The sequence below is a fragment of the Amphibalanus amphitrite genome, unplaced genomic scaffold (assembly GCF_019059575.1).
Source record: "Amphibalanus amphitrite isolate SeventyFive unplaced genomic scaffold, NRLGWU_Aamphi_draft 002286F_arrow, whole genome shotgun sequence".
NCBI lineage: Eukaryota > Metazoa > Arthropoda > Thecostraca > Balanomorpha > Balanidae > Amphibalanus > Amphibalanus amphitrite.
Genome location: NW_024883767.1, coordinates 20,102 through 33,847, shown reverse-complemented (window position 1 = coordinate 33,847; position 13,746 = coordinate 20,102). Strand labels below are relative to the sequence as shown.

The following is a 13,746-nucleotide window of genomic DNA, read 5'->3' as shown; positions in this document are numbered from 1 at the left end:
AAAAATTATTTCCGATTCCATACAAGGCCCTGGTAGGAGCATAACATATTTTGATTTCGTCGATTTTCATGATGGTCAATATTCCTGGGCATAAATGGGTTAACTTTTTTGAAGGTGGGAGGGTCCCTTTAACAATCGAGCTACAGCCTACAATCGTGCATACCTACCTATCAACAATGCAACTACCAATAACACAGACTTCACAAAGTAGATAAAAAGAGGCTGAAGACAACACTTGACTAGCGCACCAAGTAAAAGTGAAAAAAACAATGCGAAAGCAACAGCGTTCAACACTTAAATCATCCCTTACATGCGCTTCCAACCGATTGTTGTATGGAAATTTATCGCGATGTCATCGGGTGACACGATAATTTTTGAATCTATCCTCATCCTTTCATGAAAGCCTTGCTAATCATCTTCAGGTTTCCGCTGAGGTTTTTCGCTGCCAGAAATGGCTTGCAGTACTGAAGGAATTGGGTGCGACTGCGGACCCATGCCTCATTGGTACATCCTTTGCACTTCAAGATGCAAACTCCGAGCCCGGGCTCCCCTTATCTCAACACAGACACGATTGTTGCTGGCTAAAACAGCACTTGTCGTAGCTCAGTTATCAAGGGGTCGTTCCTCAAGCAAGGCTTTTCTCACATCCACAAAAAAGTAATCATAATACCACCTACCACGTCCCGCACCGGTGGGTGTTTTACCATGCAGACCGTCCAAACCGGCGCGCAGAGGAAGCGAATGTCGGTGGTGACGTGTTCAGAGATAGTCAACTTCCCCGGTTCGACCCTCGGTCGCTACTGGCAGTGCGCAGTCGACGACTGGGCCATCGTGAGGGGCCTGGGGACGGTCACTGAGGGGCTTTGAGTACCGTAGGCCATTGAAAATCCATGCAAGTCATTGCAAGGCATTGGAAGTCATTTCAGGTCATTGAAGGTGGTTCATTGCAAGTAACATGAGGTCATTGAAGGTCGTTGAAGGCCATCGCAAGTAATGTCAGGTCACGGGAAGTCACTGCAAGTCAGTTGAGGTCACTGGAGACCGTCGTAGGTTAGGTACGCTGTGTCACTGCAGGTCACGACAAGCCGATGGATTCTGTTCCTGAGTGGTGAAGCGCAGCGGCCATGCGACCTACAATGACATGTGGTGGTGCTGGTCGACTGGTGCCACTAATGGTGCTGCTGGTGCACCTGATGTTTGTGGCACCACCTGCACAGTGTAGTTGGCAACAAGTAACTAAAAAGGTCTGCACATACCGACCGACCAGCCTAGAGTGCGATCTTCGGAAACGCGACTCGGTGAGTTTGTGTCCCTAGGTGGTAATCATTTTTATTTTCAATAATCGTTCCGTTCTCGTTCGATGCCTACTCTTTCTGTTGGTGCTACAGTCAGCTCAGTCAGATGAAATGCAGTAGACTTCCAATTATGTCGGTCAACTACTGACTATCGATCAGCTGCTGACCGTGTTAAATGACTGGCACTACACTTTCGAAAGTTCAAGTTTATGATTGTTTATATACGCCGTCTCCTATAGCAATATGTTAGATAATAGCTACTGACTAGGTGTGTCTTTAATCTATTACTTATCTCCCTTTTCCTTTACGACATAATAGCTGTTATCTTGCATATATTTTAGTTGATCGTGATACTTAACCCGCGCCCTGCTGGGGGGGGGGGGGTGTTTGAACACCCCCCCCCCGTGGTTTTTCGCAAATATCTAAAAGACGGCGGCGCCGAGCGCCGCCGTTTTTGGCACACCTTATCATACATCAATTCTACACATGTAAAAATTACAGACCAAGGTCATTCAAAGTCAGGTCACCAGGTCACTTGAAGAGACCCCACCTCATAAAAAGTTTCAATGTCTGCCATAGCTACACCGAGTGACCGATCGGTTTGAAACTTTCAGGGATTGCTAAGAGCAACAGTATGTACAAAATGTATTTTTCAGAATTTTGATATCGATGACCCAAGGTCAAGTCAATTTTGCGACCTCCCCATTATGAAGTCAATGGGAGAAAATTGAAAGGCGCTTTTTTGGACAAAGCCATTATAAACACTCCCAAACACTGAATAACAAGTAACTAAGACACACTGAACATGAAAATGGTGTCCGTGACCCCTGTTTATGCCCCTGAGGTCATCTCAGGTCACGGATGGTATCTAACAGTTTTTCGCGAATAACTTTTGATAGAGGCATGCTAGAGCGATGAAAAGGCCTTGGATGTGTTTAGCTCGACGATACGGATCGACTGATATGCAACATGACCTTTTCCGGTCAGGTCATGACCTTGTCTTGAGGTCAAATTTTCAAATTGACCTTTCAAGGTCAAATTGCAGTTCATTCGATGCGTCTTGACGAGAGGAACACGATGCCGGTAAAAGTAAGCTCGTGCAAGGCTTGAGTCAAAAGTTATTGCAGAAAAAAAAACTTTTCGAAAAATATCGGCTATTTTAGCAGTTTTTGCCCCCTGCAGGCAAAACCGTTGACGACAGGTCAAATCTGAGAGGATTTTTTTCAGAAAGGGCGTTAATACGGCTCTCGAATGCACTTTTCCGCGGCGCTGTAGCTCTATTGGTTCCCGAGTTATGCGTTGGCTTCTTGGAAATTGTCAACATTCGACCTGAAAATCGGCGAAGTTTTGCCTTCAATGACCTCTTGTGACCTGACCTTTGACCTGACCAAAAAAGTGACCGAACTGATTTCGTCATTATTTTTGGCGCTCTTTCGAACGCCGCCTTCCGCGTATCGTTACGTGACCCAGGAGCCGAGTTAGAAGGGGGTGTTTAAACACCCCCCCCCCCCAGCAGGGCGTGGAAATCCAGGAGCCCCAGCGGGGCGCGGGTTAACAAGTGCATTTGAATTCGCATCACCAACACATTCGCCATTACATCTTACAAGTCCATTCTTTTACAGCTTGTGGTCGATGCAGACGATACGCTTTCTTCTGTAAGTCAGCTGCGCATCGCCAATGCAGAGCATGTTTACATCAGAAGCAACGCTCTTGCTTCGCTGGAATCTCTCGACACTCTCTATTTCGAGGACCTCACCAATCTTACGATTGAGCATAACAGCGCAGGTCATCAATCACAGCGGAGACAAATCACCATCGAAATGAATCACATCGACAATGTTGAACTGAAGACCGGCTCATTCTCTCATTGGATGGCAAACGAGTTGAACATATCGATTTATAATATTGTATCCAAGTGTACCATCCACAACGGCGCGATTGTGTCAAACTCTTCCGCAAGCAACGCTGCCTTGGAGAACATCACCAACGGCATGTTTTACCCGGGCACCTTTAGGACTAACCTAGGAACGCTCTCGCTTCGAAATGTTACGATGCAGCTGCCCTGCCAGTATAATACGTTTAGCGGGGTTTTTGGTAAGCTAAGTCTGACGTCAGTCGGATTTGCTGCGGGTATTCAAGAAGGCTGCTTTGCAGCTAAGAAGTGGGATATCCTGGAGATTCATTCCAGCCAGCTGGGTGATGTGAAAGAGCGGGCAATTCAAGGATCGATCGGAGATGTTGATATTCGAGACACCCAGATCGGTTCGATTGGACCACGTGGATTTGATCTAGACGTGAGGCGATTTGCTATAAATGTCTCATCTCTCGGACATCTCACAGAAAATGCACTTGCCGTCAGGGCTGAAGGCAGGGTGACGATACTTCGATCCAATATCACAACGGTCGCACAGAATGCCTTTGACGGGCTCTCATCAAACAAAGGAATTATCAAGCTCTCTAACCTTGTCATCAAAAATGCTGTCAATGGATCCCTGAAATTCTCGGACTTAAGAAGCCTAAAAATGAAGAAGATAAGAATAAATATAGCATGCGAGTGCAAAATTAAAGTGCAAGTGCCGCAGCTTCTATGTGGGTCGAAATGCCCACTATCCTCGACAACGCGAGCCCAAAGACGGATGACAATGCGCAATGTGTTGTGCACTCACGAAGGCATACATCTGCCGCTTCTAGACCACCACTGTGAGCACTGCCGTCCCAAACTGGCAAGACTTTGTAAAGCAAGACGCCGCAACAGTGAGGACGACACCTCAGCGTCGGCTGATGCCGGCGGCACGTCCTGGATCCCCTCTTTGGCCATCCCATTGGGTCTCTTGCTGCTCGGTGCGGCTATCTTTGTGCTCTGCCTCCGTTTCCGTCGGCGTTCTGCTCCCCGACGTCGTACCCATCGCGTCAAGAGACCCCAAAGTCAGAGGGTCACCGTCAACGACATTCAGCATCCTCTGCCGGACCTGACGCAAGGGGCTCGCCCGTCAGACGGTCCTGGCGAGTCACAGGGCGATGGGGAGCCAGGAGTGGGGACCGCAAACGTGAAGGGACACTCGCTGTATGCAAACATTGCACAAGTCCCCGATGACTCTATTGTGTATGAAAATGTTTTCAATCTGAGGTGCGGCGCATCTAGCTCCATGCACAAAACCCTCTCCGGTGGACAGGACTCTGGGAAGACAGGACCAGAATCATGTCGTGATACACACGTGCAGTCTCTGTACGCACAGGTAACCGACGCCGTCATGGAAGACAACCACGCGGAGGAGTTTTCGATGAACTCCTCAGCTGAGAACAACTCAAGCGACCCTCCAGTCTACGCTCAAGTGGATAAAGGCCGAAAGTCAACCACCAAACAGGTCGATGAGCCTGATGATCAAAAGCAGGAAAAAGAGGCGACTGACAGCACTGTTGCACCTACCATCTCAATAAGTATTGATGCCGGTGTCAAGGAGGTCATCCCAGTATATGCTCAGGTCCAAAAGGCAGACGGAAAGAAGCCCAGCACACAGTCTACGACAGACCGGCCGGACACCGCTGAGACAGAGCCTGGTACGATGATGTCAGAACCTGCAGTCTACGCACAGATCATCAAGAAGAAGCCAAGTAAGAAGCGAAATAAATCAGAAGAACACAATACTCGTAAGGCGAAGTCAGCTTCCAAAGACCCGGTGTCCGCAAAACTTCAGCAGCACCACGGCCTTGAAGAGAAAGCACTACGTGATAAGTCTCACGATAAATCTTGCCAGCCTTTGCATGAGCCCACGTATGAGGATATGTCTTTCCTCGCAGCTCCTGGAGACTCCTCACGGGAGGCCAACTCAAAGATTGGCGATCTCAGCTGCCACCATCCTGACGGAAATCCTGTTGAAGCTCGACTTAGCCCAGTCGGAATGTCTCCTGCGCCTAGCCATCCTGAAAGTGATCTGGCGAACCCACTTTATGCAGGATCTGGAAACTCTGCGGTGGGGATGACCGATGCTGGTGGAAGAACACCTCTTTCTGATGACATGGAGGACAACCCGCTGTATGGCACGGGCGTTCGCTAGGTTCGGCATGTGTCGGACATCGCTGTGAATTTGCGTCTAGATGCCCTTGCAGCGTCAGGGTACTGCTGCCGAGGTGCAACCAGTATTGATTGCTACCAGCTGTGTTCCTGTGTATGCTTGGTTACACTTGGCTTATGGCTACGCCTTGCTATAAGTATATTGCTGTTGAAATGTAAAATGCTTTGTAACGTACCCTGGATATTCATTCGGTAATTAGCTGTGTCTCGTTATATGCTCGAGCTGGTGGGTTGACTCCGAGTCGCCTTCCGCTTCGTAGTGCATAGGCAGTTGCACTCGTATGTTCCTGATGGGGTGATATAGTCAGCTTTTTGAAGCCTGTCGGATCGAGTGCAAAAATAAACAATGGCACCAGACGGGCAATAGGAATGAATCGAATGCCAAAAAATAAAATCAATGGTAACATAATGTGTAATGTAGGCCATATTATCTCTTTTAACACCTTACGTGCACTTTTCACGAAAGCGCTTAAAGCGGGTTTGACGGGTTGAAGAATATACCTAATTATAATTGGATTTTGTTTTACCTGCCCTGATAAGCACTCGCTGCCTGGCTTTACCTATAACCAGCATTTTTTTTTCATTCTATGCCGCTGAAAATGGTGAAAGTCATCGTAGTCTTGCGCTTTTACCATGTGATAATGTCAGTAATATTTTTCATACTGCATTCTGCTGTACATATGTTACCGGAGAAACCCGTTTGGTTTATATCAGCCCATTGTCAGTGATATAAATATCAGATGTATCAGATGTATCAGAGGTAGGTATGTATCCGTCTTTTGAATGTTCCTGTAAAATAAAATAAAAATCTCGGAATTACAAATGACAATGTGTCTTTATTTTTAGGCATTTTCGAACCAGGCTTAGTACCTACTAAAAATGCCCGTTTCTTAGTTGCGACCTACATAGTTATGATACTACACTGTAGCGCACACATTATCCCGCGAGTTGCTGGGGGGGGGGGCGTTAAACGCCCCCACTTTTTTCGCTGGGCCATAGCATAAAAACGGCGCGCCGCAGGCGCGCCAAATTTTGGGTACCTGTAGGGAATTGATTGAAGTTTATTGTGACAAAGTTTCAAAAAAATCGGTCGGAAATTTTTTGAGATATCGAGGTTTTAGTGACGTCATGATTTCTGAGTTTTCGACCAAAAACGGCATATGTTCAAAAAATCATATAAAATCACAGAATAGACATACAGACATGCTGTAAACGCCATTAGACTGCCAATACCATGATCAATCAAATGGCTATCTTCGATTATTGATTATCGTTCCGCATTTTCCATAATCTTGAACTGAATCTTGGCAATTTTTCGTGACTACTTTACGACCATGATACATGATTTCTTAAATTGAACCTTTTGAGCCAAACACGTACACATATGATAAAATAAATGTCACTATCGTGTTCTACGCCCCAAATTACCTATAAAACATGTGTCACAGGCTGCGAATATCAGTTTTGATTTTCGGGGATATGTGCCTACCCGGTTGACCTGACCTTGACCCTGACCTATGCTTGACTGACCCCTACATGGAGCTGACACTCTTGTAGGCCTTATAAGATGGATTGTGCACCGTTTTGACAGAGTTTATGGCGAGAGGCGCCCATTGCGAAGTCCTGAAGTCCATGCTACTGAAAGTCCGATTTCAGGTGTTTGACCTGACCTTGACCCGACCTGTGACCTCAAAATTCAACTTAAAAGTACTCATCTGAAGCGTCTCGTTGCGCTCTTTCGTTTGCCGCCTCGTGCGTTTCGCTGCGCCTATTGGTTCTCGAGTTATCGGCTGGGGGCGTTTAACGCCCCCCCCCCCCCCAGCAAACGGTGGGTGGCGAAATACCTCAGCAACTGCCGGGTTATAAAGCTGCACAGCATGATGTGTTAACCCTCGCATGTGTGCGGCATTTGCCAGCTTCTAACGTGTAGGGGGGGGGGGTAGGTTGGACCCCCCTTGCCGTTTGGCTCCTGATCGAGCTAGAGCTTCGTGGAAAAAAAAACGAGTGTGTTGCGCGTGACGAGAGGAAGCCGATGATACCCATTTTTAGGTCCTAGGCAATTGGTTTACCTTCCAGGTCAGGTCAATGACCCAAAAGTAGGGAAATTGGGGACCTGTTGGAAAGTCGCAAGGTGTGGCTGCTATGGTTTTTTTTCGGGGTGCTGATCACGAATATCGTGTTAGTGTTGATCATAGATGATGTCTTTAACCCGCGCACCGACAGGGGTCTGCGCCAACTTACAACCGACGCGACGGCTTCCATGACAAAATATCGAAACGCAAAATATCGAAGCGCAAAATATCGAACGCAAATTATCGAAAGCAAAATATCGAAGTCGCAAATTATCGAAATCGCAAAATATCGATTTCGCAAAATATCGAATTGCAAAATATCGAAATCGCAAAATATCGATTTCGCAAAATATCGAATCGCAAAATATCGAATTGCAAAATATCGAAATCGCAAAATATCGAATAGCATAATATCGAAAGCAAAATATCGAAACGCAAACTATCGAAACGCAAAATATCGAAACGCAAAACATCGAAAGACAAAATATCGAAAGACAAAATATTGAAAGACAAAATATCGAAAGACAAAATATCGAAAGACAAAATATTGAAAGACAAAATATCGAAAGACAAAATATCGAAAGGCAAAATATCGAACGCAGAATATCGAAAAGACAAAATATCGAACGCAAAATATCGAAAAGGCAAAATATCGAACGCAAAATATCGAAAAGGCAAAATATCGAACGCAAAATATCGAAAAGACAAAATAACGAACGCAAAGTGTCGAAAAGGTAAAATATCGACTTGAAATGGCCCTCTGCGGACTCCTTAGAGCTCTGTCGAACTCATCGGGCCCTCTGTTATCTGTAGGCCTCAAAGAGCAGTCAGCGGGTCCATGACAGACTTGGAAAACTCTGATATTGTTTTGTAGATCTCAGCAGTGGCGGCGGAAGGTAATTTCGGATGGGGGTGCAAAGTTTTCTCAAGGGGCCCCTCTGGAAGTTTCGCCCCCCCCCCCCGATATGTTTTAGAGTGATTATCATTGCTTTATGAAAAACGAAGATTTTGGAAAACTATCCCCAAACACACAAATTCTGCAAAATATTTGAAATTACAGTGTACCTAACTCAAATAAAGCAAAACGAAGCAAATGCAGATAGTTTTTATCATCTATCTTGTTTTAGTCTAGCAGCCACCACCCTCAGCATCTCAACCCACTTTTCTGGATCCGCAGTGGACTGCATTAAGGGCCCTACGAGACCGTTCTTAGAAGACCGTGTTTAAAAGCCCCTTGGAAACCGACCCCTTAGAGGCTCCTCCAGAGACCTACATGACTCCCCAGACCGAATGAGCCCTCCGACCAGGGTCGGTCCCTCAGAAGTTGCCGAAGAGTTTCAGAAAGCAGTATACTCGTAGGCTCGAAAGGCTTTTGATGGCTCTCAGAGACTGGCATCGGACCCAAAAAAGCCTGTATGGAGACCCTCCAAAGCCTGGATGGCCACCAGGAGCCGATGTTTAGCCTAAAGAGCCAGTATGGAGGACTGAATAGAGGAAAGGACTAGGAGTCTCAGTGGGGCCTTCAGGAGCAAGCGTTTGGGCCCCAAAAGTATGTGTGGGGTCTTAGAGGCAGGTAGGCCCCTGGAGCGTGCACGGGGTGGGACCCCGTGCGCTAGCGAGGTGGGAGCTAGCGTGTGAGCCCAAATATTCGACTGGCGGCTACTAGAACCTGCATGGGGATTCTTAGAAGCCGCTTAGACCCATATATAATGAGTCATGAGTCCCAAGAGTCGATGTAGGGGCCCTAAAAGCCGGTGTAGGGCCCATGGCCCCATAAGTTCCGGCGTTGGGACTCTCAGAGGCCGGCGGAAGGGGAACCAAGAGCGGATAAAGTGATTCAACAAGCCGACATTTGGCCTGAGAATCAGTGTGGAATTCTAGGAGTCTGCGTGAGCTTTCGGAGACCTTCGTAGGGCCCACAAAGGTCGTTCTGAGTGCCCTCTGAATCAGAACTCTACGGAGCCCTTAGAGGCCAGCATGTCCCCTGGCACCTGCCTGCGTTGATTTGAGACCCTCCGAGACCCTCCGAAAACTCTGGGTTGGATCCGCTTATGTTTGATAGCCCCGGAAGATCTGTCGAGCGAAACCTAATTTCGACAGAGTTCGACAGAGCTCTAAGGAGTCCGCAGAGGGCCATTTCAAGTCGATATTTTACCTTTTCGACGCTTTGCGTTCGTTATTTTGTCATTTCGATATTTTGCGTTCGATATTTTGCCTTTTCGATATTCTGCGTTCGATATTCTGCCTTTTCGATATTTTGCGTTTGATATTTTGTCTGTTCGATATTCTGCGTTCGATATTTTGTCTTTTCGATATTCTGCGTCCCATATTTTGCCTTTTCGATATTTTGTCTGTTCGATATCTTGCTTTCGATATTTTGTCTTTTCGATATTCTGCGTTCGATATTTTGCCTTTTCGATATTTTGTCTTCCGATATTTTGTCTTTCGATGTTTTGTCTTTCGATATTTTGTCTTTCAATATTTTGTCTTTCGATATTTTGCGTTCCGATATTTTGCTTTCGATATTATGCTATTCGATATTTTGCGAGTTCGATAATTTGCAATTCGATATTATGCAATTCGATATTTTGCGATGTCGATATTTTGCGATGTCGATATTTTGCGGTTCGATATTTTGCGATTTCGATATTTTGCGCATTCGATATTTTGCTTTCGATATTCTGCCACTTCGATAATTTGTCTTCGATATTTTGCTATTCGATATTTTGCTTTTCGATATTTTGTCCGGAACCCGACGCGACTGGGGGGGGGCGGATGACCGCCCCCCATGAGATCTCGAGAACGAAGCAAGGTAGCGACAAGCAGTAAACGGCATGGGGTACGCACGGACAAGGTCTACAAGGTCTTTTTCAGGTCAGGTCAACGATGACGTCACAAAGGTAAAAAAGTCAAAATGGCGGCGCTAGATATGGCGAGAGTTTTTCTCGAATAACTTTCGAATTAGTCAAGATAGGAACAAACTAAGAGCATCATCGTGATCATCTCGTCCATCCGCATCGAATCAAACATATGTTGACCTCGAAAGGTCAAGGTCTAAGGTTGACCTCAGGTCACGTGACCTCGAGGTCATCATTTATATCATTCGATGCGCCTTGCCGAGCTGAACACAACTGAGACCATCCGCGCGGCTGTATCTCGTTCCTGTAAGGAGTTATTGGCAAAAAAACCTTTGGTGACCTTTAATGACGTCACATGACCTTACAACTGCCCAACAGCAAAACAGGCCTCAAGTTAGTGTAGGTTGATCGCATATGAAGTCATGTATGGTATGGTATGTGGGCCATTCCGACGCGTTTTAGTGGAAAAACAGGGAGTTGATTTTCCCCCATTGACTTATAATGGTGAGGTCGAGAAATTGACCTGACCTTAGGTCCTCGATATCAAAATTCCGAGATATGGAAATTGTATAGCTACCAAGGACCTAATAACATCTTGCGACTTTCAAAGGCCTTCGTCATCTACTGTAGCTCTGGCACGGTGACAAAAATGCAAAAAAGTGACTTGAGGTTGGGTCATTCAAAGTGACCTGGTGACCTGACCTTAAAAGTTAGGGGCGGATAACCGCCCCACCCCGTCGGTGCGCGGGTTAAGTACTTAGGCCAGGTCGGGTCAGGTCAGGTCAGGTCAACCAGTAGGGGTCCTGCCGGGTAATCGTAGTACGTACGTGTCAAACGCCTCTGACAGCTTCGTAACATGTTACGAATGCACCAAACCGGAGTCGTAAATGTTCAAATAGTTGCTAAATTCGAATTCAGCTCTAAAAACTAGCCTCGTAACATGTAAAACTCGTAAAAGTGATTAGTAAACCGAGGTCATCAAAGGTCAATGACCTGACCTGACCTTCAGGTGGCCTTGACACTCACCCTTATGCATGGGAGCAACATCATATCACATGTTTGAAGGCTTGAAACCACGAAAAGACTGCAAACGCGCAGCTACTGCGAGCCGACATACGCCGAATCGCGATTCCGGCGAGTCATGGTCTCGAAAAGTAGTTCACAGGTCAAAGGTCATTTGGGACAGAGTCATAAAATTTTTAGGGTAGGGTAAAATTGATTGACATGAGAGTACTGAAAGTTTCGTCGCGATCAGCCGCTTTTTACGCGAGGTATTCGCGAAAAACCGAGGAGGGGGGAGGGGTCCGTTCGACCCCCCATACGGGCGAGGGTAAATGTCTCCTAAAATCGTCTACATGATTTACCAAATATGCAAGAAATAATAGGTGATTTTAAAAATTAAACGTCACGCTGGTTGGTATGGTCATAATTACGTCAAGCTTTGATACCTAGGTAAGTAGGTACTCAAAATACTTCAGGCCTCAGGCCAAAAACTAAGCAACAGCAGTTGGCAATTTTTAGTCTTGCCTGAACTGAGTAACTCTCGTGTTTTCGAACTAAAAGGCGAGGTTATTGAGGAACAATGTGCCTACATTAAGTGCCTAGAAAATGGTTAGACGGGTCGGATACCTATTACCTACGCTTGCGGTGCTGGGCGCGTGCGTCAGGTCTTGCGACTGGCAATAAAATCAGCTCGGTTCAGGACAACGCTGCGGAGTCGATGGATTTTAAGGTGATTCCGACTCCGAATCCGACTCAAAAATCGACTCCGACTCCGACTCTGGATGGTTCTATTAAAATCCATATCATGATATTGAAATTCATAATGGAGATGTTTTTATCTTGCCTGCAAGGCGTTCGAGGCAGTGTTCGCCATGGGCCGGGCCAGCCCAATGGGCTATGCCGGGCTGGGCTGGGCTACGGGCTGGGCAGGGCCCTCACATATGAAGGATTGATGGGCTGTGAACGGGCTGGGCCATGAAAACTTGAAAATGAACTGAAGTGGAGGAGTTCACGAATCACGACTGAGGCAAAAACCATAGCTATCTTAGTTACTATTGTGCAGTGTGCAAGACTGAAGAACTAGAACCCGGCAGTTGCTGGGGTATTTCGCCACCCACCGTTTGCTGGGGGGGGGGGGGGGGGCGTTAAACGCCCCCAGCCGATAACTCGAGAACCAATAGGCGCAGCGAAACGCACGAGGCGGCAAACGAAAGAGCGCGACGAGACGCTTCAGACGAGTACTTTAAAGTTGAATTTTGAGGTCACAGGTCGGGTCAAGGTCAGGTCAAACACCTGAAATCGGGCTTTCAGTAGCATGGACTTCAGGACTTCACAATGGGCGCCTCTCGTCATAAACTCTGTCCAAACGGTGCACAATCCATCATATAAGGCTTACAAGAGTGTCAGCTCCATGTAGGGGTCAGTCAAGCATAGGTCAGGGTCAAGGTCAGGTCAACCGGGTAGGCACATATCCCCGAAAATCAAAGCTGATATACGCAGCCTGTGACACATGTTTTATAGGTAATTTGGGGCGTAGAACACGATGGTGACATTCATTTTATCATATGTGTACGTGTTTGGCTCAAAAAGTTCAATTTAAGAAATGCATGTATCATGGTCGTGAAGTAGTCACGAAAAATTACCAAGATTCAGTTCAAGATTATGGAAAATGCGGAACGATAATCAATAATCGAAGATAGCCATTTGATTGATCATGGTATTGGCAGTCTAATGGCGTTTACGGCATGTCTGTATGTCTATTATGTGATTTTATATGATTTTTTGAACATATGCCGTTTTTGGTCGAAAACTCAGAAATCATGACGTCACTAAAACCTCGATATCTCAAAAATTTTCCAACCGATTTTTTTGAAACTTTGTCACAATAAATTTCAATCAATTCCCTACAGGTAGCCATAAAAACGGCGCGCCGCAGGCGCGCCAAATTTTGGCGCGCCTGCGGCGCGCCGTTTTTATGCTATGGCCCGGCGAAAAAAGTGGGGGCGTTTAACGCCCCCCCCCCAGCAACTCGCGGGATATATATATATATATATATATATATATATATATATATATATATATATATATATATATATATATATATATATATATATATATATATAGTACATGGTTCAAGATACCTACCTTTTGAAACTTGATGGAGTCCTAGAAAAATACTGATGAACTGATCATTTTGCTTTTTATTTCAAGTAAATTGACGTCATGAGTTATAATGGAGTATGGTTGGTGGTATGATCTCTAAACATAGAACTGACTTTGAATTCATGTTGTATCCAGGCATATCTATAGGAATCTTGTCCAGGCAAAGATATGTATGTATGTATGTAGGTATATATCCCGGCGGCCGCTGGGCCTCCGCGCCACCCGCCGGCTGCTGAGGGGGGCATATAGTTCCCCCCTTTACTTCTGGGAAGATATCGTCGTAA

The 13,746-nt window shown here is 46.1% G+C and overlaps 1 protein-coding gene across 1 annotated transcript; it reads left to right on the top strand.

Moving 5' to 3' along the window:
- Positions 1-799: 799 nt before the first annotated feature.
- Positions 800-5,891, top strand: LOC122376765. The gene is made up of 2 exons (XM_043356709.1): positions 800-1,298; positions 2,918-5,891. The coding sequence occupies exons 1-2, from the start codon at positions 1,125-1,127 to the stop codon at positions 5,348-5,350; spliced, it is 2,607 nt and encodes an 868-aa protein (XP_043212644.1). The 5' UTR covers positions 800-1,124; the 3' UTR covers positions 5,351-5,891.
- Positions 5,892-13,746: the final 7,855 nt, after the last annotated feature.

Coding starts and splice junctions, on each gene's coding strand:
- LOC122376765 (XM_043356709.1), top strand. CDS start 1,125: ATGCGACCTACAATGACATGTGGTGGTGCTGGTCGACTGGTGCCACTA. Junction 1,299..2,917: donor ATCTTCGGAAACGCGACTCG/GTGAGTTTGTGT, acceptor ATTCTTTTACAG/CTTGTGGTCGATGCAGACGA.